This window comes from Lycorma delicatula, chromosome 10 (assembly GCF_047948215.1).
Source record: "Lycorma delicatula isolate Av1 chromosome 10, ASM4794821v1, whole genome shotgun sequence".
Classification (NCBI taxonomy): domain Eukaryota; kingdom Metazoa; phylum Arthropoda; class Insecta; order Hemiptera; family Fulgoridae; genus Lycorma; species Lycorma delicatula.
The window spans coordinates 79,367,479-79,395,108 of record NC_134464.1 but is presented as its reverse complement, the minus strand read 5'-3'; the positions used below and the strand labels follow the sequence as shown (position 1 = coordinate 79,395,108).

General features: G+C 29.6%; 1 protein-coding gene across 2 annotated transcripts in view; it reads left to right on the top strand.

Moving 5' to 3' along the window:
* The window catches only part of MCU (mitochondrial calcium uniporter), a 770,244-nt gene that overhangs the window by 252,745 nt on the left and 489,869 nt on the right, over positions 1-27,630 (top strand). For both annotated transcript variants that reach the window (XM_075376265.1, XM_075376264.1), the window contains exon 3: positions 11,155-11,311. In XM_075376265.1, coding sequence (XP_075232380.1) covers positions 11,155-11,311 — 157 coding nt within the window. The remainder of the gene's footprint in view (positions 1-11,154; positions 11,312-27,630) is intronic.

The window sequence follows — 27,630 nt, the reverse complement described above, 5'->3', positions numbered from 1 at the left end:
TTTCATTCATCATAAATTATCTTATATCATCTAAAAAATGAGTTTTTTTTTTTAATTTTCCATTCAACTTTTTTAGAAGAAGCTTGTTTGGGAATCACTTCAGGAGATTCCTTTACTTAAGTAATAATTTAATTTATTTTTCAAGCAATTGCTGGCTGGTAAACTTCTTAATTACAGCCGTTTGTGAGAGATGAAAATTTGTAACACGTGAAAAATGCCAAGCCTGATCGGGATTCGAACCGAGGTCATACCGGATGAAAGGCGGAGACGTTACCATTCCGCCAGGAACTTGGAAAGAATCTTTTAAGTATATTTATTTAAGAGTTACGGTTTGAGTTTAAAAAATATACAGATCGAATTTACAATCACTTTTTTGAATTCGGTTTAATATTTTTTGAAAAAGTATTTTCCTTTAAATCATTAAATCGTAAATCAATATTTTTGATAAAATTAATTTTTATTTTTTAAAAAATAAAATTATCTTCGTAATTTTATATTTAACAAAATTATTATTTTTTGTTTAAATAAACGCAGTTAAGGTTGAAATTGCTAGTGCGTCATGTAAAAATAATACTGATACAGAATAATTATTGTGACAGATTTCTCCTCTATAAACTTATAAAGCAATCCATTTGAATTATTATATCATTAGCACGTCGGCGTAGTAATAAATAATTAATTTTATATCTCCTTATTAATATTAATTATATCCAGTTGCTGTTAATCATTTTTGATGAAGTATGTTTATTTTAAAAATAATTTCGATTTGAATTAAAAGTTTTTATGAAAATATAAATACCTTTTATGTTTCATTAAAAAAATATTGATGTGAGAATACGCTAATATTTTGAGATACCCAGTTCCCATTTTGAATTTATATCGTTTTTATACTTCATTCGTAATTTCAGCCGGAATATCAATTTATCATCCCCGAATTTTTCTATGTTTATTTTTCCCTTTTTTGTCCCTTTACTGTTGTCAAATTTCTCTTGTAGTTCTTTATTCAATTCGTATGTGGAACTCTACGTGTAAATATATATATGATAGGATTGTAAATATCAAATTCTGGAATTGATTTCTTTTCTTCAATAACATTTGTTTTGTCTCTACGTTTAGAAATAATATTTCTTCAATATTTACATTTCAAAATATTGTTGTACTATTTTTTTATAAATCCATTCTATTTTTAAACTTTATCTAGTCTTTTTTATTTTATTATTAATTTTTCATCTCTGATTATATTTTAATGGAATTTTAATTTTATGAATTTTTTTCATTTTATGTTATCATTATTGATAAGAATAATGGTACGATTTTAAAATAAGTATTCTGTAATGTTTTTAAGTTAAGTTAATAACAGGTTTTGTAAGCTTTATTTATTTATTTTGCGTAAAACGTGTAGAAATATTGTAAGCCTTTCACTACAGATTTGTAAATAAAATTTTTGTAAAATATTTGACTCTGTCTTAACGTAATACGCTGAAAAATGTATATATAATAAGGTAAGTTATACTGAATTATGCTAGTATTTAAATTTTAACCCACCGGGTTGGTCTAGTGGTGAACGCATCTTCCCAAATCAGCTGATTTGGAAGTCTAGAATTTCAGCTCTGAAGTCCTAGTAACGTCAGTTATTTTTACACGGATTTGAATAATATATCCTGGATACCAGCTTCTTTGGCGGTTGGGTTTCAATTAACCACACATCTCAGGAATGGTCGAACTGAGACTGTATAAGACTACACTTCATTTACACTTTACATATCATCCTCATTCCTCCTGTGAAGTATTATCTAAACGGTAATTACCGGAGGCTAAACAGGAAAAAGAAAGAAAAGTATTTAAATTTTATTAAACATAACATTTTACTTAATATTTTCAATAAGTTATTTTATTATATATAAAACTTAATTTAATTTTCTGTGCGAATGAAAAATATTTATTTGTTAATTACTGTATGTTCTATTGTTTTATTCTAGTTGTTATTAATTAATTCTCTCTTCTTATGAATTGTTTTATTCTGTTTGCAGTTTGTTGTTACATTATTCTGTTACGACAGTTCTGTTCTTACATGCTGACAAGTTGTAAAACTATTTTTATCTTAATTGCTTTTCTTGTTAGTGATTAGTATTATGCTTTGGGGAATTTCAATGCGCATAATCTGAAAAAGCGAAGTGTTTATTCAGACAAGGGTGTCGTACTTTTCTGTTTATGTTTTGAGACAGATATATATATATATATATATATATATAATTATATTATAAACTACAGTGACTAATGTTTAGAAAGTTAATTTATGGCATGTTTACAATTTTTCGTTTAAAATTGTGTATAAAACCTCTAATTTTGCTCGATAATTTGTGTCCATAGAGTTTTAGTTAACATTATTTGAGCTTTACAGTAGAAATTTTTTCCTAGTTGTAACTGGAATACAGTTTCCAGATCTGTGTTTATTAGAACCTTTTTAATTATACAGATATCCTTATAAAGTGTGGTAAAATCTTCTGCAACACTCTATAGATCTAAGAATTAGAAAGTAATTCTTTAAAATATTTGTGTAAATGTAGTGCTTTACAGTAGTGAAGTATGGGCAAAAAAATAAACAGTAATGAAAGTTATAGAAGCCTTTAATATATATTGTTACAAGTGGGTGTTGAAATATAGGTAGGTCGATAAAATTAAATATAAAAGATTTGAAAACGAATAAGAGACAGATGAGACTTTTTTTACAGAATCTTCTAAGGGCGAAGTACGAATAGGTTTGTAGGCAATGTATTAAGAAATCCACGTGTACGTAATCTGGTTATGGAAGGATGGATAAAAGATAAATGCTATCGAAGAAGGAGAAGACTGGAATATATAAGTCGGATAACCGAGGATGTAGTAAATATATACTGTAGTAAAAATTAGCGCAGAAATTAATCGTACTCAACAATTTTAAATAATTTTGCGTAAACTATCAAAGTTAAAAATCAGAATAAATTAAATTATAATTTGGTTTTTTAAAAGTATCAAAAAGTATTGCGGAATAAATAAATAAATTTATAATTTAAGAATATTATTGAAGGATATCTTTAACAAAAAATGTTAAGTGATCTCCTCATCACAAAACTTTTACTTGTATCGTCATATTCATGTTACGAGTTAGAAGTATTTCTGTTTTATCATTTTAATATGTAAAACATATTATGATAAAACATTATTTATTACGAACGTAATAAATTTATTTCGTTTTCATACCTTGAGTATTAAAAATTATTGATTATAATCCTTTAATATATTTCCAACAGTTATCTTTGATATTCATTTTAATTTCCTTTTTAATTTATCCTTCTCATAAAATATTAATTCTCTTTGTTTTCAATTGATTATCTCTTCTATAAAAAGGGAACTCGTTTACTTCATTACTGGTCAATAGGCTTTTTCAGTAAATTAATTCGTGTATATATATAAAAAAACGTTTTAGAAAATTATTTTTTTCTTCTTTTAATAAAAATATTACGCAACAGTTTGTTGCGTAATATCTAAAAGCAGGCTTTTAGATTAATTTTTCTTTCCTTTTACGAGTAGAAAAAAGAGTTTCATGCCTTTTTGACTTCTTTTGGTATTTATTTAATCTTTGTGATATTCTATATATATATATATATATATAAAATACATATAACTTCTATATTATTAAATTCCTTTATTATTAAATACGCTGAAAACATAGCTATAATTAATTAAAGAAATTCATAATAAACGTTAATTAACTGTAAAATATTTCCTTTAATGTATTAATTATTAAAATAATAATTATTAAATTCCTTTGTAAAATATTTTTTCGCTCCTATTTATCAATATTTTTACTTATTGTACTGAGAAAACATGATCACGTTAAAAGAAAGCTGTTTACCAAACGATTTACTTAAAATCTGAAAGTAGATAATTATTTAATCAACTCTTTATAAAAGCCGATTAATTCTTTATTTTAGTTTCAACCTTTACTTTAATTCTCCGTCCGTCATCTAAACTGCAAATATTGTCTTTATTACGCCCACTCTTTCGACGGGTGTAGTTTTACCTTTAAAATTTCTAAGAAGAAAGGGCATTCTTAGACGTTACCACGTTAACATTGAAGTTTATGATTTTTTAAATGTACGAGTGTTTGTTGTTTCTCCAGTACTTCTATACTTTTCTGAAGTAGAGATGTCTTATTTCGTTTAATTTAAATTTAAACTTAATTAAAATTTTTTTGTATGTTTTCAATAATTTTTCTACTAAAATCTGAATTTAACGGCGTCTATAATAATCTTTTTTTTTTGTGATAAGCTTTACGATCGGAAACATCTGATTTTCTCAGTAAAAATGATCGTATTACAATCTAATACATTAGAATTTTTAATAGATACTTAAATAATAATTTAAATACTTAGATAATACTTAAATAATGCTAATTTAAAGATTTAAATATATCGTTGATATTATATCTATCAGTATGTATTTTTTTCTTAAATATCAAAGGTGATTTTTACATCATTAAGAATTAATTTTAAATCCAGAAATAGTAACATCCGTTTACTTTTATTTCGTAGTAGCGAAAAAATTATTTTTTCTAAAAAAAAAGTAGTGAAAATAGTGAAATTTTTTTTCACTATTCCCAATTTTAGAGTTTTTTGACCAAACATTTTTTAATTTTTTTAAAAATTATTTCTTTACCACGAGGGTTAGTTAATGACTAGAATAAATTGTTCTGGAGGTAAAACGGTTTATTCAATCAATGTGATATTTTTTTCACTTTTCAATACATAATCTCCATCAAATATTAATACACCACTCTAAAATAGTGTATTTATATCTGTTGGAAAGAAATTTTAATCTAATGTCGGAACCTATTTAGCACATTTTATTTTACGATGTTATTGCCTTTAAACTTCTTACTGCATAGGGCCTCCTTGAGTGGATCAAACGAGTAGAAATCCCACACGGAAAGCCAGGACTGTATGATAGCGAGGTAATACTTCTCGATGAAAACTATCGATGGATTCTCGAGTTAGCTGAGCTGTATAAGATCGGACGTTATCGTGAAACAGAATGATCTTTTGCGACATCCTGAAATCCAGACTGCTTTTTCAACAGTGTCGATAAGTGTGCTTCATTTGTCGATAAGTCAGTGCTTCACTTTGTCGATAAGCAATGTTACAGTATTATGCGTTGTCTATTTTTCACAGATTTTGAAAAACGACAAAAAACGGGCCTTTTGCATCCCAAAAAATTTCATGATTTTTCCTGTTGATAATCGGGTTCAAACCATCCGAACTCGAAAAGTGAACACGTTTGCTTCTTCTCCATGCTTTGTCTTTTGATTCTGATTCATAATGATGAATCCGTCTCATCACAAGTTAGAATAAGAATACTGTCAAGTTAGTATAATACAAGTTAGTATAAGAATACCGTTGTTTCAGCTCTGTGCATATGCGAACAATCGATATGGTCATGCAATGGACCTTCACAACCGATCCATCTACTGGGAATCGAGTATCAAGAAAATTTCTTGATTTGTAGGCGGTAGTGACGTAGTGCCTCGTCTTGCTGATAGTAATTCCGTCCATCTCGGTCATCGTCGTCTAACTGAGGAATCAGAAAATTTTGAAGCATGTCCAGATAAACGAACTTTTCTTCCAGTAGACACTTACGGTTACCTGCTGGAAGAAGAACGAGTCGTACAGATTGCTTAGGGCACAAAAAACATTGGATCTTAGTACTATCACAAATGCGCTGCAAAGTTTCATTAGGGTTTTTCCTACCCCATATTTGGCAGTTATAGATGCTCATCTTGCCACTGATGTAAAACGTTGGCTCATCACTAAAAATTACATGTTTAAAAATGTATCGTTGTCTGTAATTGTATCCATCATTTCCAACAAAAGCTGTAGCCGAGGATCTTTGTTCTCATTTATAATGTGTTGAACTGTGGTTAGTTTGTACGGCTTCAAGTGTAATCGTTTACGTAATACGCGCCAAACAGTTGTTTGTGGAATGAAATTCTCACGTGACGTACGTTTAGTTGATTTCTTCGGACTACGTACATAGCTTGTCTGAGTGTTCTACAGCAGCTTCAGGGACGAGAGGGCGTCCTGATGATTTTGTATGTATAACCTGTCTCAACAAAAGTTTGGTGCAAATAGTAAATTGTATTCCTACTAGGAGGCTCCCTACCGTACTCTTTACGAAAATTACGTTGAACTGCAGTTGCTGATTGAAAATCATGAAACCACAACACACCAGTAAATGTATCCATTTTTAACACCACTGCTGACAGCACTGGTGGCCGAATTCGGTACTAATAAACTACTTAGATAAAACTTGATGTATTTTTCTATGAAATGAGATCTCAATTGAATTTGTAAGTTATCTAAATAAATTTTTACATGCTTAAAATTTTGAAGTCCTTTTTGAATCGCCTGATAAAATGTATTTAATATTATAATGAAAATCAATTTACTGGTAAATGAGTTAATATTTATCAGTTGGAAATAAGGTAAAATGTTTCAGTTATTGTACTGATGGTGTATAGTAACTTCTCGAGAAATCCTGTTCGATGGGGTTCAGTTTACACTAAAACCTTATGTAGTGTATTTTATTAGGTAATTTCTCGTAAATTTTTTCCAGATACTACAGCTTCCCTGCATAGCTTGCCAGTAGAACAAATTGCATATCGTTCCCGGCGCTGCCGGTTTAAAAAAAAAACACTTCAAATACATTGGTATTATTTTGTGATTGATCATTTACTGAAAAACCGTTGTGATATCATTAATTATGCGAGGATATGAAAGGATTTTGTAATAAGACACATTTTTTGAATTTATGTGTTTCACACTGGTATAATATTGAATTAGGTTGAAAAAAGTAGTTCAAAAACGGTTTTTTAATTTTATTTTTCTTCCTTTTTTTAATTTAAGAAGTGAAAATAAAATTCCGTAGGTTTATATTAAAGTGATTTAAGAGTAAAATGAAATCAGTCTGGATGGTTTTACGGTTATTACGAACCGAGTTATTACTGGCAATGAAATAATGTTTATCGTGCGTTAATTTAGTTCATTCCCATTTACTTACATTATTATTTTTAATAGCATAATCGCAGAACTCCGTGGGAACATGTTTTGTGGTATTGCAATATCAATTTACAAATGTAAATATATCCGCGATTTGGTTTATCGTAATTGTGCAACTATATTTTTGTTGCTAACTTATGATAGTTTGTTAGGATAAATTTGCTGTTTAAATTTTAAAATATAGTAATAAAAGTTCCGAAACCTTATTCTTATACTTCAGTATTTTGTACTTCAGTTTTAAACACCATTTTTTAGATTTAAAGATTAATTTTTATTAAAATATAAATAATTTTCGTAATTACATTTTTATTATTTTCATTAAATACCACAGATCTGAAATATATTAGTGTGAATGAGAGGAGGTAAAATAGACACTGTCTGAACTGTGATGTAAACGTTTATGCCACAGAAAAAGATAGTGCCGCTTGTAAATAATTTCCTGAAAAACGAATTAATCATAAGGAGTTATCATGTAAATGGCCGGAAGACCGGATGGATATACGTATTGATTGTTTAGTATACTAATCTGTTGATTACCCAAAAATATTTCGGCTAATGTTATGTTAATGAAATACAATTTGATAATTATTTAAATTAAGTACAAAATTAAATGTTTAAAAAAATAAATAAATAAAAATGAACAGTACATAAAAATTTCTCGTCGGTCAGTAATTTGTGTTTTCCATTTCTTTTATGGTTTCCATTGTACTGACGAAGTAAGGACACCTGTTATATTTTTTTACTTTTTTAGTTCTTTTTGAAAACATAGTTGCAGTTTCGTTTTACATAATTTTTTACCGGTTTTTGACTTATTTTTTTGTTTATTCGGTTTTTATTTTGAACTGATAACTACAGAATGAGCGAATATATATAGATATATTTTAATAATTTATCCTTTCGTAATTTTTATAGACGCTATGTAATAAATATTCGGTTAGAAATAAACTGTTGCAGTTCTCTCGCCATTGACGTTGTAGCTTAATTGTTGAATTTAGTTAAATAATTTATTTATTTTAATCGATTTACTGTACTCGAAGTATAAGGTCTTATCATTTATTAAGTGATGTATTTTTTTAGCGTGCGATATTTTTTACCGTGTTGGTATTACTAAATACAAAAAGTTTAAGCGAGTAATAAGTTCTCTTTGCCTTAACTCCTCCTTTTTTGTTACCCATGACGGAATGGTGACGGTATCTGCGTTTGGGGTAAGAGGTTGTGTTTGTGTTTACGTGTGTTACAATTTTCCTCAAGAACCACTGGACCGATTTCAATGCTATTTTTTGCATTACATAGGTATTAACTCAGATCAGGTTCTTATATTAGTTTTACGGTTATAATCCGCCAGAGTGTGCTGCAGTAAATATGCTTCTTCAAAACGGCTTTGTGGGTTTTTAAAGTTTTAATTTTTTCACTTGTACAAGAAGAAGAAGAAGAAACGATCATGTGGCAGATATGTATAATTTATACACTTACCTTATTACACAGAGTGATTGAGGAATAAAGGGAAATATAATTTGGGAATTGATTCTAGAATTTGAAACAAGGAATCTTTCTGTGAAGTTTTGTTTTAATAATAAAAATTGATTCTTTTTGTATTTCATTAACTTTATTCCATCAGTTTTCTCAGAATGAAATTCTATACAAATCTGATATAAATTTACGCATTTAACAAAGTTATTATTGTACATCAAATCTAAAAAAAAAAAAACAAAAAACAGTGTGTTTTCGTCATCGAATTTTTCTTTGTTTTACGTTTGTTATCATGAAAACTACGGGAAATACAGTTGTGGGACCTCATTTATTCGATTTTTCAGTTCAAAAAACATAAGAAATCATACGATTATCTCTTATATAATGCCTTAAAAATTTCAGTATGATTTCATTTAACGGGGAACTGAAATCCGGGTAAAATCTTTCCCTAACCTAATTCGATAAAAAAACGTTTTCGGATATATGTTTGTATAAATTCCTTATTTCAAGCTCTAGACTGTTTCCAAATTATTTCCCTTTCCTCCTGAGTCATTTTGTATTTAAGAAAAAAAGTTTTAACTTTCCTATCATTATTATGGATGAAAAATGATCAAACTAAATGAAAAATAGATAAAATAAGACAAGATAAATGTCGAAAATGTATTTGGATTTTATTTTTAGTAAGCTATTGTACAGTAAAAATGATATATGATCTCTTTTGTTAAGTTTTTTTATATAACTTATGTTATTTATATTAAGATCTTGGCAGCTCAAATATGAACTATTTAGAATTTACACAGAAAAAAAAACTATTTCAGCTTTGTTGTTATTGCCAGAACTAAATGTTTTTGTTTTCTATTATACTTAAATTTTTCTTAAGATTTTCTTTATTCCTACGTATTGCAAAGTGTAAAAATAATAAATTATACAGCAGAATTATTGTCAAAGTAAAATTAATTTGGTTTTTTTTTTTTTAAATGACTACGTTGTTTCATTTTAGATCTAACTGATTACATCTAGTGTAATGGAAGCATTGTGTTTTTTCTAAACCATAGCACGATTTTAATAGTCGGTTTATTATATTGCTATTGTATTTTAACCTATCCGTAAACAAACAAAAAAAAGTTAACAATTATTTAGTCAAGTATTTACCAATCGGTTTTTTTTTTTTTTCCTACAGATTTTCTTTTTAATTAAATAATAGTTTTATAGATAACTAGCCGGTCATGGAGAGCGAAGCGTCAGGCCCGTTGGATCCCCGCTGTCTTCATTATCCTCATGCTTGTAAGTTTAATACTGATAAATAACAATTAAAGTTGGTTCAATTTATAAAAACTGTCATTGTATTGTAATTTCTTCAAGGCAGCAGATTGATCAGTATAGAATTCGAAATTTTGAGTGATCTGAAGTTTATGGATTTCGGAAGAGTCGGCCCCCGTTTTAAAAATAGTAGTTATAGCTGATTACCCGTCAATCATATAGATAAAAAAGTATTTTGCACGGTTCTTTTAACGTTACCGGATAAACACCACAGGTTGGAGACCGTATTTCGTTCCTCATTTTTTATGTTTTTTTTAGTTAAATAACCGGAGGCAGTTGCTCGCGTCGCGCACACAATAACAGTGGCAGTGGTTGTGTTTGTATGCCGCTCCGAATACCGTCGTACCTTTACACTTATATTTCTCGAAAACAGAAAGAGATATCGAAGAAAAGAAACTTTTTCTGTAAAGAATTTAATTTCAATATTGCAATATTGAATTCTCTAAATAAAAATATAATTCTCATGTATTAAGAATATATAATCATTAAAAATGAATAAAAATCAATCGCATTGAAATCGGCCCAGTAGTTTTTAAGGAAAATTGTAACAGACGTAAACACAAACATAACCTCTTACCCTAACCCCATATATCGTCACCATTCCGTCGTGGGTAACAAAAAAGGAGGAGTTAACGTTAAAGAAAACTTCTTCGTTTAAAATTTTTGTAACTAGTAATACCTACACGGTACAAAAATATCGCTTGCTAAAAAAAAGTCATCACTTAATAAATGATACAAAAAAAATTTGTTCGTTTTAAGACCTTATACTTCGAGTATATATTCTCAGTATTGAATATTGGGAAAAAACGTGCAAATCTAGCAATAGCGAAGCATTACCGGGTCTACTAGTAGAAAATAAATAATAATAAATCAAAATTCGTAATTTATTTTTTTTATTTCAGTTAGGAAATCATTAGGTACTTAAATTCATATCTTTTTTTTAATGCTGTGTTAGAGTTCTTATTCTACTCATATTTTTATTTGCTGATAAATTACAATTCTTTGTAATACACACTGGTATATCGCAAGTAAATTAGGATTTTACTGCAACCTAACCTGCTTAGGAATCATCACCATTATTACTTATAAAATTTTAATCGTAGAATATTTAAATTATCAATAGTGAAAAATTTCAGTCCTATTTTTTAATAATAATTTTATGCGTTAGAATTTTTTTGAAATAATTTTCATTTATTGTTTGTGTGTTAAAAAATACTATGATATTTTTTGTATGGATTTAGCTAAATTTTTTTTTTTTTTTTTGTTTCAGCGACTTCAGTGTCGGCACGCGTCAGGAGTGCAGGACACTCCTCTCGCACCGCCTCCGGAGGCGGCTGCTACATCCACTTCGTCGTATACGACTAGTGTCCGTAGCACTACGACTGTCTCCTCTTCACCGTCATCAAATACAAGCCCCTCATCTTCTGGTCAGTTGATTTTTTATTTTTATTTTAACCATTAAATAAGTTTGTCATGCTTTTTCAGTAGGCTGTGTTTTTTCTTACCTTATTCAGTTAATTTATATAGTGTATCAATTTTTGTGATTTACTAAAAATATGTTTTTTAATAATTTTTTATTTTTTATGTTTGAAATTCATAAATGACAAATTATTTTTAATGAGAAATTTTGTAAATCTCGGATGAACTTTTTAAGTCATGTTTATTTTCCCCCCATTTTCACAGATCATCGAAAATAATAAATTCACTTGTCAAACGTTCTTACAATAGAAATCACCGAAAAGAAATTAGGAATAGATAGATAGATAGATTAGGAGTAGATAGATCCTCTTTGCTAACTGCAACGAAAAAAGAACAAAAAACAAGAGTTAAAGGTTGATTTAACGGGGAAAGAAAGAAATTCCCTTCCGTTCATCGTCTGCCATCTAGGTAAACGATAAATGGATGGCAGAACGCGTACTGAACGGATGAACGGGTGGATCGCGTACTAGGATGTATTAATAGAAGGATTAATTCTAAACAAATTTCATTTATTTGAAAATCGTGTAATTTTATCGTAATTTCATGGTTTGTCAAACAATAATCATAAACATACTAACGAATTACAGATTAAACTAAAATATGTGTATATTAACACTAAAATAGAATTATCTAATAGGATTTCGTATAATTATAATCATAATTTGGCTATAAGTGGTATATATTATAATTTCACAGTTATTTATAATTTTGATTTTTTGGTGATAATGCAGATATTTTTTATTTTATTTTACAATTTTAGGTTACCTTCTTTTTCTAATGTTGATAAATTTTGTAAGCCCTGATTTTATTTGTTATTTTGATTGCTCATAATATTAGAGAAGCGTGATCGAAAAAATTTCTGGTGATCTTTTGAGTAAAGTAGTTTCATATCTGTGTTGTTATCAGTTAAAATGTGATTTTTTTTTCGGAGACTACTTGTTGCTCACAGGAGAATTCCTACGCTGATGTTATGATAATACTGCTGTGATGCTTTTATTATTTTGTGAATTTTGATATCCATCTCGTGTCATGATTTAAAGAATTTTCATTCCATATTTATACGTATAACTTCGTATATTGTATTTTCATTGTAGATAGCAATCGTTAATTCGTAGAAGGTTTTCTTTTTTAAATAAAGAACAGCTTTTACCAAAATTTCAAAATAATCAGATAAAATTAATCCCAAATAACAAACTTTATACCAAAAATTGAAAAATTATCAGACACAATTAGCGAAAGACGAATTGCATTTATTTTCATTTATTTAGAATGATATTAGATTGCCTAAACAAATTTTTGATTTCTTCCAAATTATAAAAAAAAAAACAGAAGGCAAATTGTTCACTCAAGTCCAAAAAGACGTAAAAAAACTGAAGTGGTAGGGATATCGCACAGGTTCTAATTGTATTACAGGTAGGTACCTGCAATTCTCCATCATTAACAGCTTTTCAATGTACATCGGAAACATACTGCGCGCTAGCCGCGATGCATTCCTGTTTGAATGATGAATTTTTCGAAATAAAATCATAAGCAAAAACTGTTTTTTTTTTTTTTTAATTTATTTATGATATACCATCATTAAAATTTGAAAAAAGCGTAATTTTTAATTGTTATCCCCGCAGGGTAGTGGCTCTCCTTATATAAGATAGTTCAAGATAGCCTATGTTACTTCCAGACTGAAGACCTGCTACTACCCATAAGTTGATTGTAATTAGTTGAATCAGGTTATTCCGAAACTGTACGCCCTGGCGTCCCGAGGAGCCATGACCCCTACACAGGGACGCCGCGAAATATTGTAAAAGCTTCGTAATTCATTTAACCAAAATATTTATAATTAATTTAACATTATAAAATTAAAAAAAAAAAAAAATATATATATATATATATATATATATATATATATATATATATATATATATATATATAAATAAAGAAGATACATGAGTTTTATTTATTTTAAAAGTAGTCATACTTTTACACAGGATAGGGCTCCATGGAAAATTATTCATTACAAAAGGGCCCCGCGATTTGGAAACGTTTCGAAACCACTGATCTAATCAGAATAGGAAAGCGATAAAAATTCAACCAGTGACAACACATATTTAACATGCATATCGCAGATTATACTTAACAGTTACCGCCCTCACAGTTTTTTTCACTATCTAATCAGAATAGGAATGCCGGCAAAAATTAAACCAATGACAATACATAGCTTGTGAGGAATTCGCGGCTCCTCAGAGTGCTGAGGCGCATATTTTAGTTACCACTAACTTAGTCTATCGTAGTTAAAACGAAAAAAAGATTTCGGATAAATTTTCAAATAAATTATTTAACACTTAAGTCTACATCAATTTTTTTAAATGAAATGATTAGTAGCAGTTTTTTTAAGATTATAAAAAGTTCTTTGAAAAATTAATTATTTTAATTATTCTGCTTATCTAATTTTGTTTTCTCTGCGGGTTCCTTTTTTCAAATATAAGGTACAGTTAGAAACGAGAATTTTAACGATAACAATCTGAGGCTGAGGAGTATTTTAATTAAATTTTTTTTCATGTTTTTGATTTTTATATAAACAGATTTATTTAATTTTTTTCATATTTCTTTATTTTATGAAGTTGTTTAATTTTTTATAATTTATCTTCAATTATTATTTCGTTTTGTGTAGGTTGGCTATATTATCAAACAATAGTTTTCTATAAGTTAGTGTAAATTTATATAAAGTTTGATTAATGTCAGTTACAAAGTTGAAACAGTAAGTTAACAAGTGATTTTACACTTGAATAGCTCAATAAACAATTTAATTTTGATGTTAGCAGTTATACAACTTATTGATATGCAAATATTTTAAGCTCTAATGTTATCTTAATTGAAAGAGGAAATTGTTTTGGTAGCAGTTCGTTTTAGAATTTGTAAGGATAGTTATTTAACGGGAAGGTGTATTATATTTGATGCTTTAATAAAATCACTACCAACAGTGAACGAGTATATTAGTTAAAGCAAACATGTCATCGTTGTAAAGGATGGCCTTTAATTTAGAGTGACAACTGAATTACTTTAGCGAAAACATAGTTTGCTAAATATAGTCTCTTGCAAGTCTTAGGTGTTGGTTTTCGACTAATATCGTCTTCGTTTATGTAAATTCACCTCGGTCATTTTGTGGATATTCAAGACAGTTTCTTCCTTTCTATTTTGCATGCACGATATTCAAACATTTGAAACTACTTTTAGCACTTGCATACCTTAAAAATTTGAAGAAAAAAAGCTGAAAATAAAATTGTTATGCTTTTTTGGCATTGATTATTTATTCTTACGTAGTGGAAAAATAATACATGTAAAAAGATTTAATAAATTCAAAAAATCTATGTTTTTAAGCTTTGATCGGCTCCCTCATCCGGGAATATTTTTTTTAGGTCATTTGCAGAACTCCTTTGATTAAGGAGATACAAAAAAAAATCCGTTAAATACATACAGTAAATAAAAAGATAGCTTTTCGATTTTTGGGGAAGGGGAGAATTTTGGAGCAATCTTTTTCGGTAATGGTGTAAGGTAAGCATATACGAATGTACTGAGCTTAATATAAAGTGGGGTTATATTTGCAAAATTTTGAGAAGGTTGATCCCAAAGAAACTATTTACCTCACCCCCCGACGTCGGAGATTTTGTTCTCATACTTTTATCAACAAATTGCTCCGTATATACCAGTCTGTGTGCCAGATTTCATCAAAATCTGTTTATCCAGTCAAAATTTATTAAATTTCAAACACGCTAACATAGTACGAACATTACCCTTATTTTTATTTTTTTTGGGTTCCTAAGTCATGAAAACCGAAAAACCTGTGCCCCATTTTTGAACTGATTACCATACTTTCTTTCTTGCAGCATAGCTCTAGAGCTATGATACCAGGAAAGTAAAAATAAATCTAAAAATAAATCGCACCTTTTTTCTGATGCCCGGCTTACACACACAACTTAATTAAAAATATTTATCATTTTATTTAAATATAATATTTTTTGTTTATTTAATTCAGTGATTCTAACTAAAGCGCGCGCGTTTACCGTATTTCATTCGCGTGGGTGTGGCAATACTAGCGGCTACTTCGAATACTTTTTTACACTTAAATATTATTCAATTATTTAATTCTACCGCCGTTATAGATCACGACTACAACTGTACGTCAGTGCAACACTAGTGCTCCTTCTGGTGAGAGAAGATACTAATTTAACTATACTCGCTTAGCCACTAGTTTATTTAGAGCATTTTTTTAGGTGGGGGTGCGATTTTGCAAATTTTTTTGTTGAAAATATTATTTTTTAATTGTTAACAATATACGGTAATGTGCCTAAGAAAAATAATACCTTAATTAGGTCAAATCTCGAGATACTAAGGGTGATCTTACTCTACAGCCTCACCGCTTGACCTTTTAAGTTGAAAGTTTAATGGCATCAGTGCCCCATATATAAAAGTGATCTGCCAAAGTTTGGTCAAAATCGGTCGAATAGTTGTGAAGATAAATGTAATTTAGGGTGCGACACCTAACACCGAACACACACTGTGTTTTTTGGTTTCCTTAGGTGTCAAAACGTCAAGATCCGGTGAAAATCGCACATGCCCAAATTGGACCGATTACAATACTTTCCTTCTATAGCTGTAGCGCTAGGTGGGAAAGTAAAAAGAACAGTAGACTTAGTTTTTAAATTACATTTAATATTTTTTTTGTATTACAGTGTAATCTAATAAACCTGTAATATTGATTTTTTAAATCGTAATATTAATAATTTTAGATTGTATAGGATTACTAATGAATTTTTTATCTGCAAAATTTCGTTAATGAAAATAGTGTTTCTGTGTTTGTAGTTCTTGATGTCATATAGTAACATGATAATAGCTGTATTAGATAACACCCCATCGAGATATGTAATCCACTTAACCCCGTGATATTACTTAGAGAAATCCTACCACAACAGGACTAAGTCGTACACAGTTAATGGATATACACGCCTATGACATTATTTCTTTTTGTAATACAGTTTACTTTGTTATATTTTCCGTGTTTTTATTTATGCGAATGTATGTATTTTTTATCAGGTTATAAAAATGTTGTCGAAAATCGAATTCCTTTTTTATGTTTTAATTGTTAGGTTTTCTTTTGTTTATTTTTTAAACGCTCTGTTACCCTTTTTTTTTTTATTTTTGTTACGCCCTTTGCAGCTGAGTTGTTAACAAAAACTTCATCAATCTTTTTCTAAGCTTCAGACTTTTAAGTCTACGGTTTCTTCTCCAGATGTAATGATCTTTTTTTTTAACGTGACTGTACAATACAGGCCATATTTAAAATTTTTTTTTTTTCATTTCGTCGTTGTTTAGTTTATAATCTATTTTTTTATTAATTCCATTTCTTCAATTTTTTTTTAATCATTTCTTCGTTTTTTAATTTTTTACAGTATTATTAACCAAGATAAGATGGATTAAATGTGATTAATTTTACGTATCTTTGAGTTCTACGATAATTTTGTACCCTATTATAAACATATATAGTAGAAACTGTCTACTGGATTTTTTGACCAAAACGATTTTTAATATATTATTTATTGCACCTGAAACAGATTCTGAATTAGGGCCTGAAACTGCTGTCTAGTAATTGGTGTTTTAAGAAGTTATTAAACGACAAGTAACCCTAACTATGTGTGTACACCTTTTCTGTTGATGAACCCTGTGGAATTTTCTAATTTTTTCACAAAGAAGAATTTTCAGGTTGAGTCTTAAGAATGTGACTTTTTTATTGACTGGAAATTATATTTTCAGGAATCTTTTTCAAAATTCAACCATCTTTTTCTCTTAAAAATAGAGGATTATTTTAATTTTGAGGATTATAGTTTTTTACCAGAATTTGGATAAAACTGATGTATTTTTTTCTGTTTTGATTTGATAGGATAGGCTTGTATTTTCGTTAAACTTGCAACTTTCTAAGGAAAGAGAACTGGGCTAAACGAATCAAAAAGACATATGTGTACAAAAAGCCTTTGAGGCTGTGGTGCCGTTTGGTTTGATCCATTTCAGCTTTAATTCTTTCCAGTGGATGGGTTCATTTGTACAACGTTAATTTTATTTTCTCGCTTCACTGAATAATCTCATTAATAGTTATTTAAATTCTAGGTTAATCCTAATTTGATAAAATCTAATTTTCTACATATAAAGAGGGTCTTATTTTTTGTTGTTCCCGATAACTACAAAAACTACTAAACCAATGGTTACGAAATCTAATTGTAGCTTTCTTATGATCTCCGGAATGTTTACTACAGTTAAAACCTCACTACTCTCACTACTACATAAATCGTAAAAAAAGAACCTATAAGTAAATAAATTAGAACTTTTAAATTCTAAGAAAATAAATTTAAAGGGAATGATGACTGTTTACATAATTATCAGTTTTGGTGGTTTGTGGATTATTGAATTTCGATATCAACATGGACTTGTTCAGAAAGTATATTCTGTTTTACTAAATTTAATTTCATTGTTTAATCTGGCGGCGACCCGTAAGAACTCATCCTCACGCAAGTAAAGTACTGCTCAGTTTTTTACATCCTGAACTAAGAAATTTCATCGGGTAAAATCCATAAACCATAAACATAATTGACGTAGGTTTGACTTTCGATTTGGTTTTAATATTTTCATAATGCTTAGGTCGGCAGGTTCACAGATAGGGAGAACTTCTTGGACTATTAGAGCTTATGATCGTAGACAACATGAATCTACCCCATAGCGTTTTCAAAAAGAGCAAGCATACGCTCGGCTCAAAATCAAGAAATATAGCAAGTATCAAATCAGATTTTGATTATCACCCTGAAATTGACTATCCGAATTTAAAAGATATCAAAGTAGATAACACGATAAAAATATATAATATTTCCAATGCCAAAAAATAGAATGATGAAACTGGTGAACTTTGTTGTTCCGGTGGTAAAGTAGTTTTTAAACAACTTCGATATCCTCCTGATTTTATTAAAAATCCGATTTTGACAATTTATCCTTTATCTGAACATTTCGTAGGTAGTTTTAAGCAGTACCCGATTCCGTGGTGGAGTCTCAGACTTTCATCTGGAGACTTTCAAATTCCGGCATGGCATTTTCATACGCTACAAAATCCATCTATCATAAAAGTGACTGTAATTGGGCATAAGCCTGTTGTTGCTTTGAAATAAATAAATATTTTGTATTAATAATCTAAAATATCAAGAAATATAATTTACCCAGAGGTTTTACACTTATTTTTTTATCATGTTTTATGAAATTTCATTCTAGTGAAAAATTGTTATTTTTTCAAATTAATTTATTTTATCCGGCAAGTTGTGAATAGAGATAACTTTGAGAGCTACAGTTCAAACGTAATTACTAAAAAACTATTGTAAGTTTTTTAAGTTGTATATGCATATGGCGCGGGTCAAACCGCGAGGATAAATAAATTTCATGATTTAAAATTTGGTGTACTGCCTTTAATCTAACTTTTTAACCACTAATGGAGGAAGGTCAAAAGACATGTAACGTTGATGTCAACTAATTAAATTAAAAGTAATCTTTCGATGTTTCGTAGCTTCTGTACTTTTGAAGTCAATTCAAATCAACTGGCACAGAATAATACGTGAAAGTTTTTTCACCTGTTTCAAATGTCCCACTGTTAAGTATTGAAAAATAAAGTGATTTATATTTTTACTAGAAAATAAAAACTATTTGTATTTTTTCCACATGCTATATCTTAAAGTTAAAAGAATTCTGATTTGTGGTGGGGAAATTATTGAAAATTAATTTCGAATAATAATTGTCATTACACGAGGGCGGTTTAGAAAGCAACTTACGTTTAATCCTAGCGTGGAGGTGGGTGGGGATAGAGCCGCCATCTTGAAATGTGCGCTTCAATAGAAAATCCCGCGAGTTGTAAGATGCATTCACTGATTAGGTTTTTACTTGCAAAAACCCTCAAACCGGTTGAAATTCATCGGCAACTTTGTGAGTTGTACGGAGATGGAGTAATGAGTGAAGGTGGAGTGAGGCAGTGGTGCATTCAGTTTAAAAATGGCCGCACCAATGTTCATGATAAGGACCACAGTGACTGTTGAACTGAAGATGAAAATCAACGATAAAATTTGTGAAAATCGCCACATTACGATTACGGAACTCTTGCTTCATTTCCCCCAAATTTCACGACGTTTACTGCATGAAATTGTATCGGAGAAGCTTAGTTATCACAGGTTTTGTGCAAGATGGGTGCCAGAAATCTTAAGGCGGCAAATTCGAAAGAGAAGGAATTGTGCATCGTTACGATAAATGCCTCAATTTAAATGGCAACTATGTAGAAAAATAGTTTTAAGATTGTCCCTTTCAAATGTATATAATAAAATTTCTTTTTTTTATTTGGTTGGTTGTATATTTCAAAACGTAAGTTACTTTCTGGACAGCCCTCGTACTATACAGCATCGAGTTATTTTGTTCTGTCGTCACTGTTTGTAATTTTCTACTTATTATACCTCTAAATTTCTCGATATTTAACTTTTTTCTTTATGTTATCATTTCTTCGGCTAATGATGTTCAATGACTAATAAACTTCGTATAAAATTTTTTCTCCTTTAATCGTTGTCTTCAACAAACATTAATTTCTTAAGGAGTATGCAATGCAGACACTTTATATACCACCAGTAAGTAAGGTGTCTTGATTTATTTTTTCCCTAATCCAGGTCTAAGGATCATACCCAACTTATTGTATCCCTCAACCACTCTACGTAATCCTTTCCGCCTCGCTTAATCATAATAACCGCTTTATGATTGCTTTTTTCTTAATCTTTTACCATTATGAAGAGCTTATTACAATGGGAACAAAAGAATTTCTTTTTGTCTCAGGAAGAAAAAATATAATTTTGATAGTATTTTTTCTCCTGATTTAAATATTATATTGGTTTTTCCCTTCACCCAAGGTTTCCTAAAGACAGGCATTTATAATTTCAAACATTTTAATACTTTCTGCATTCTTAACTACACAATATTAAAACATTTGACTCGCCTATAAAGTAAAAAATGACGATTTTCTGCTATAATTTGCCTGTGTGGCATCTCTCTTAATGGTCCAACAATAATCGGCCAGGATATTGGGATTCCATTTCGCTTTTATCTCCTTTATATAGCTGAAATCTTCTGATGAAAGTCTTCACTGTGCTCATCGCTCACTGCGTCAAGATTTTCCGGGAAGACATCTAGGTGCAGGAAATGTATACTTTTAATGACATATTACAACCCAAATTTACATAAGATCGTTGACAGTACACGGTAATTTTCCGCCTTTCGATTTCCCAAAAAACTCTGAGTAATATATTTGAATGCTTGCTAAGCTAATTTCTCCTGTGAATTTAATAGTTCCTCAAATCTTTGATCATACATTAGTGATCGTATTTGTGGACCCACAAATATTCCTTCTTTAATTTATGCATCACTAATTTTAGGAAGTTTTAATACATGAAACCAGGAGTTTTGTCCGTGGCCTTGACGAAATTCTTTATTAATCCTAGTTTGATATGTAACGGAGGTAGATGCACATATTTTTTGGATTACACAATGAGTCATGTTTCACATTTTTCTGTTGGAATGAGTGATTCACGTTTAGGCCATTCTTTTCTAATGAAATTATTTTTTCTGTCCCTACTATCCCATTCACATAAAATAACAACAGTAATTTGTGCAACCAAACTGCAGACCAAGAATAAGTGCAATTATCTTTATATCACCACAATTATTCCATTCATACATTTCATATTGAAGCTTTTCCAATATAAATTTAGTTTTCATATGTTTCTCTCATGCTAGCAAAGTGCACCACAGGTACTGTAGGGAATTTATTGCCATTACGCAGAAGCACAGCTTTTAAATTAACTTAAGACGAATCAATGAACAAGCGCCATTCTGTTGGGTTATATTCATTACAAAGTGTCCCCATAAAAGAAGAAATGTCGTTACAAAACACTAAGCCATTTTTTTCAGAATGACAATTACGATAAGGCTTGTAATAATTTTTTCTTAGAAACAGATTTTACGGTAGATTTATTTTGTTATTGTTTTTAATTAACAGCTACACCAGTTATCGCTAAATAATGAGTATAATTATGTGAATTTCCACTTGATTCTACAATCACTTGATTCTACAATTAATTCTTGTTGGGGTGGGGGGAGGGGGGAGATTACAAAATAATTTATTATATTTTTATTTGTAACATCTAGATTTGGATGTTAATTCATTAATTGTAAATTATTCAAGATATCAAGTTTGATCATTACTTTAGCTTACTTTTTTATTAATTAATTTTATCCCTTATTATGTTATCTGATACAGGTTAAAGAATCTGGTCTTCTGGAGTAATTGGATATTATTGCTTGGAATTTTGTTTGTAAAAATTAGAATGAAAAAGAAAAAGCAAATATGGAAGCCGTTTTACTGTGAAATATATATTTAAAATAGTTAATTTCTGTATATTATGTCTTTTATATTACCGTATGATATATAATATGGGAAATAGTTACGGGCAATGAAGTAGGTAAAGAGATAATAATTACGTTTTATTACTTGTTATAATTTTGTTTTATAGGCGTAAAGCATCATAAAAACAAAATGGGACATTATAAAAAAGTAAAGGAGTGTTATACATGTTGGTAGAATTAATGTTATTTTATATACGAATCTACATTCGTGTAGTAGATCGTGTTTATGATTTACATTCAAGACATCATTTTACTGTAAAAAAACATGATATAGAATTTACATCATTATTTATGACCGCATTGTGATATTTTATTACGAATTTTATGATGTATCTTGTACATTTTTATTAGCCTAAAGTTCTGTTATAAGCGATTTACAGCTATATTTTATTTCAGTAGTAAAATCGGAAATTTTGCAGGTAACTATTTGATCTGATATTTATTTTTCTTACTTTTTCCTATCAGTAATGTTCCTTCAAGATTTAAAATATAACTTAGTGAATAGGACTTATTGTTCGTACATCTAAGAAGTGGAAGACCGTCATCATTTTCTGATATATGAGTAACTTCACATTTGTCGGATTTTTTTGTCGGTTGATTTATAGGATGATAAAACAGTACTAGATATTCAGGAATATCTAATAATGCTTCCTTAATTCGGTGGCCGTGTAGAGAGCTGCATCTATTTTTAATGTAATAAATGTATCTCTGGCATGTTATATCTGCAATTGTAAGCAAGCATTTGTTAATTAGAATCCAATACATATTTATAAGCATTAAAATGTAACCATTTGAACAAGGTAAATTATAAACTTCTTTTTACATTCCTGGGTGATTTTTGGAATTTTAGTTGATATAGAAGAATCGATAAGATTTACTAGCGGAAGGTTTTTTGTTAGATTAGGTTAGATTGGATCTGATCAATACACATTTAAACTCCAGAATGGTGCAATGAATTGTTTTTTACCCATCTGCGCTGTTATTATACGATGTTGAAGTCCCTGAATATAGACTAATATACTTTTTTTTTCCGTTTAGCCTCCGGAACCACCATAAGGTATTACTTCAGAGGATGAATGAGAATGAAGTGTAGTCTTGTACAGTCTCAGGTCGACCATTTCTGAAAGGTGTGAGTTAATTGAAACCCAACCACCAAAGAACACCGGTATTCTCGATCTGGTATTCAAATCCGTATAAAAGTAACTGCTTTTACTGAGCTGATAGATAGGTCTGTCTCATACCAAAACTTATTGCGCTGTCATTAATAAATTAAAATTATATCTGTATAAAATAACTGTTTAATATGAATTAAATGATACGAAACACTTCATCCGCAAGAATTATATTTATTATTTAAAAATGTGCCGATCGAGTCCGAATCGTGTAATTTATCACAAATGAAATTAGTTTCACCTTACAATTTATTTAAATATCTAAAAATATAAACGTATTTATGTGGAACATGATAAATCAGTAATATTTAATAAAACGTCCTTCAATTCTTTTATTATGCTGTAACTTTTTTAACACAGTGATAAATAAATTGAGGGCCTGAAAAGCAGAGGGGTTCAAGTGACGTTTCTTACGTTTTGGGAAAAACTAGTCTAAAGTTACTTGTTTATAATAAATTCTGGAATAATCTTTTGCTGTTTACCAATTTACTTTTGGAATCTAGATATGTCTAGTTGTTTTTATGTATAAATATTATGAAATTTAATGAAGACTACATGTCTCAAAGTATTATTTTTGCGTTGCTTGGCAACCACTTAGACCCGTTTGTTGCTCAAAAGTTACTTGGACCTCTTTGCCTTTAATATGGTTTTAATAATAAAAACACTTAATCAAGTATAAAAAGCTTTAATAAGACCGTAAGCAAAAGTCATTGTAATAACTTAAGTAACATATATATATTGTTAGACATTTCAGGTTAATTGAGCCTCCTAATAGTCTGAATCAAGCACACCATCATCATAATCTTCATCCTCTTCACCCTCATCTGTGTCATCTCCTGCAGGTTGAGTTACAACTCTGATGCTCCATGAGGCAAGCTCCTGTAGTACTCGTGATGAATAGGTGGTATGAAGGGCAACAGCCCTAGCAGGTCCTTGTATTTGGGTGTTTTGATGTTGATTGGACCTTCATACAAAGATTTGAGCTGAACTACTGTAGTTGGCGGTCGGCCAGTTGTCTGCTTCAAGGATAGGTTGTAGAAAGGCAAGTCATCATTTACTGTTTCTTTGTAGTAAAGGGTAACAGGAGATGTCTTTTCAAAGTGGAGCCACTGCATTTTCCTTACGCCTTTTACAGTTTTACCTTTCATGTGCTTGGACATTTCATCAATAGATTTAAAATCTTCTTGGCTCATTTCAGTAACAGTAAATTTTCGGCCAGCCTTTGACACAAGAGTATACCAATCCTGAGGTACAAAAACAAAAGAGCTATTCTTCTTGCATTTTTAAATAATAGCAAAATCTTGATCACATTCGAGAAATGAATGTCCACTTACTAAGAACTTGTGGTCTACTGTTTCTATTTGGGTGTTGCTGACAATGAAACATCAAAATTTCGCAGTGTTTTTGTTTTTGTTTTGGCCTCCAGCGTTGTCACTAAAAGCGTCCAAGTGTTTAACAGAAAAAGGAAGTACTTTTATTTATTTTAAAAGGCAAGACAATCTCTTGTGAGCTTCTAGATCCCACACACTCTGGCCACATGAACATTGTAGCTGTTTTGTTGCTTAAGTTGTGCACTCCCAAATTGTATGTCCACAACTGACGTGAATCTAACAGTTCTGCTAGTAGTTTTTTATTTACAGGCAGAGGGATCCAAGTGTCACTTGTATCCCTTTGCCACTCAACAGATGTTTGTTTCTAGTGAGTAGTTATATCCACTGCCACCAGAAAGCATCACTGAACAGGCAAATCACTTGGATCTCTTTACAGCTAAACTTTCCTATGTTTCTAGTTTAGGTTGCACTGCTCAGATCCATTTGTCAAAAAAAATCACTTGGACCCCTTTTTTTTTCAGGCCCTCAATTATTATTGAAATCTCACAATTTTGATTTATGAACGTCTGGAGTTTTACATGTAAAGTTTTCTTTACCGAAACGTTTATAAAAATAAACTTAATTCATTGTTAAACTAAAAAAAAAAAAAAAATCTGATGTGGACGCCACATGACTTCTTTGTAAGCCTATTAAATTACATATACATTTTATACATTTATATCTTTTTATTACATATTTATTTTTTTGTTATTATTGAATTATTATTTATTGTAAAAATTCTTTTACTATCAGAGGTTAATAATTATAAATAAATCAATGTATTTAAATTAAAAATAAAAGTTAAATAAAAAAGGAAAAAAAGTCGGATTTGAACCGATGTGCCTTCCTCTTGTAAGATACAAATATTTCATTAATTAAAATTTTAATTAAAAATAAAAGGAAACAAATTGTTCTTTTTTCTCTTTACCGGTGTATTAAAGACTACGTTATATCAGCCGATCAGAAGTCCTTAAATATTTATAGTTAAATCTTCCGACCACATAAGTAATTGGTAAAATATTTTCATATGATGTAGATCTTATGTACAAAGATGTACATCTTTGTATGGTAGGCAATAGAATCTTGTAAGGCTTAATTGAAACGAAAAGGAAATGACCATTACCACATAATCACGACTTATTGTCTTGTACGCGTATATATCTCGTTTCAATGAGGAATTATATTGTAATTGTAATTGTAATGGAAAAATGAAAACTCGGTACCAATGAAAATACTTGTGATATATGGTGAAGGCTTATTACTGCAGTAAAGAAAAAGTCAAAAATCTAAATTTTTTAGATTCAGGGGTTTTTAGACACTTTTGGTCCAGTCATTTCAATCAAAAGGGGAGGTGCAAAACTAGATTTTACAACAGACCTAAATCAAAAATTGTAACATCCTACGGCTAATCGTTGTGCGAGATACATACGTACGTACGTCACGTCGAAACTAGTCAAAATGGATTCAGGGATGGTCAAAATGGATATTTCCGTTGAAATCTGATAACAGAAATTTTTCGCGATCACAATACTTACTTTACTTCGTACAAGGAAGTAAAAACAGTATAAAATTTTATCTTTCGATCCGCTATAACTTGAAGATGTTTCTTGCTTACTCTGATCGATCAGTTTTTTAAATCCAATAAAAATATTTCATCGTAACATTTAAGTAAGAAAACAGTGAAAAACTTTGATTCTTCGATTTTTAATATAACAATGGAACTATTTAATGATAGAAGGGACTTTTAAAGCACTCTTTGTAATACTTTGCTTTTAACAGAGAAATAGGATCTTATAAACCACAAAATTTTAATAATTTGTAGATATCGCACATAATTATCTACTGTTTCATATGTACGTTTATTTCATAGAATGGCAATAATTTTTCCATTACAATTACAATACAATTCCTCATTGAAATGAGATATATACGCGTAGAAGGATAATAGGTCGTGATTATGTGGTAGTGATCGGTTCCGTTTCCCATCAATTAAGCCTTTCAAGATTCTATGGCCCATCCTACATAGATGTAGCCATTTTTAATTAAAATTGGTTTGTCAATTACTTAAATGATTGGAAGATTTAATTATAAAAACTTTTAAAATTTTAGGTTTTTTGATCGAATGGTATAACGTAGTCTTTTATACACCGGTAAAGAGAAAAAGACCAGATTATTTTCTTTTACTTTTTTACAGCGAAAGGATTAATATTTTCTTGTCAGATAAAGAAAATAATAATATTAATAATAAATAATAACCTTAAACCTCTGTATGTTACTGGATTACAGTATTGTTACAATTTTTCTATTTTACGCCACCTTTGACAAAGGAAAAGATGTTGTTTTTCTTTATTATTTCATTCCATTGTGTTGTTTCCTTTCGTTGTTTTTATATTCCTTTTATAATGCCCTTATATTTTATTTCTCTCGGTATTTTTTATGTCTTCACTATACTAAACTTTCAGTATCGTATTTATATTTTTTTTATTTTACTGAAAATGAAACGAAAATAAACAAAACTTGAAACTGCACAATTTTTTATCTTGTGATATTTTATCAGTTTAAAAAAATATTATGTTTAAAGACACGCTTTTCTTAAAAAAATAAACAAATAACAAGTAAAAAAATTTTGCTTTCAACAAAATTAATTTTAAAAATTTTCATATTTGTGCATGGCTAAAAGGAAAAGCGTGGTGCGCGTTCTAATTATAGTCTTTATATAAGAGCGCGTCCCCCTTTTTTTTTTAGTCATGATATTCGAATTCGTTTAAAGTTTCTACTTTTTTTTGAATACGGGCCAAAAAATTTATTTCAGTAAAGTATTTTGATATCACCAACCATTTGGCCAGGAGGTGGAAAAAATTGGGTTTTGAAGACAAAAAAGAACCATACCTCCCTTAATAAGCACGGTATCGAATCGGTTTAGAATGGTTGCTAGTCCTCTAAACATTACCTAAAACTTTTGTCTCAAACAATTTTTTATATTACCAGCCCTTACGGCAAGGATGACCAAAATATTGCTGGAATTGTAAGAAGATGGGCTTTGTAAGAAGAAGTTGCTTGTGAAACTTTTCTTCACATGCAACCACTGTCGTATTGAGTAAATTTAAGTTTTTCTTAACTTTAAAGTGGAAACTTTTTTGTCCACATCTTAGCACCGGTGAAATTTACCTCCGCCTTCCGGCGTGACGAAATTAATTTTTAATAGCGAAT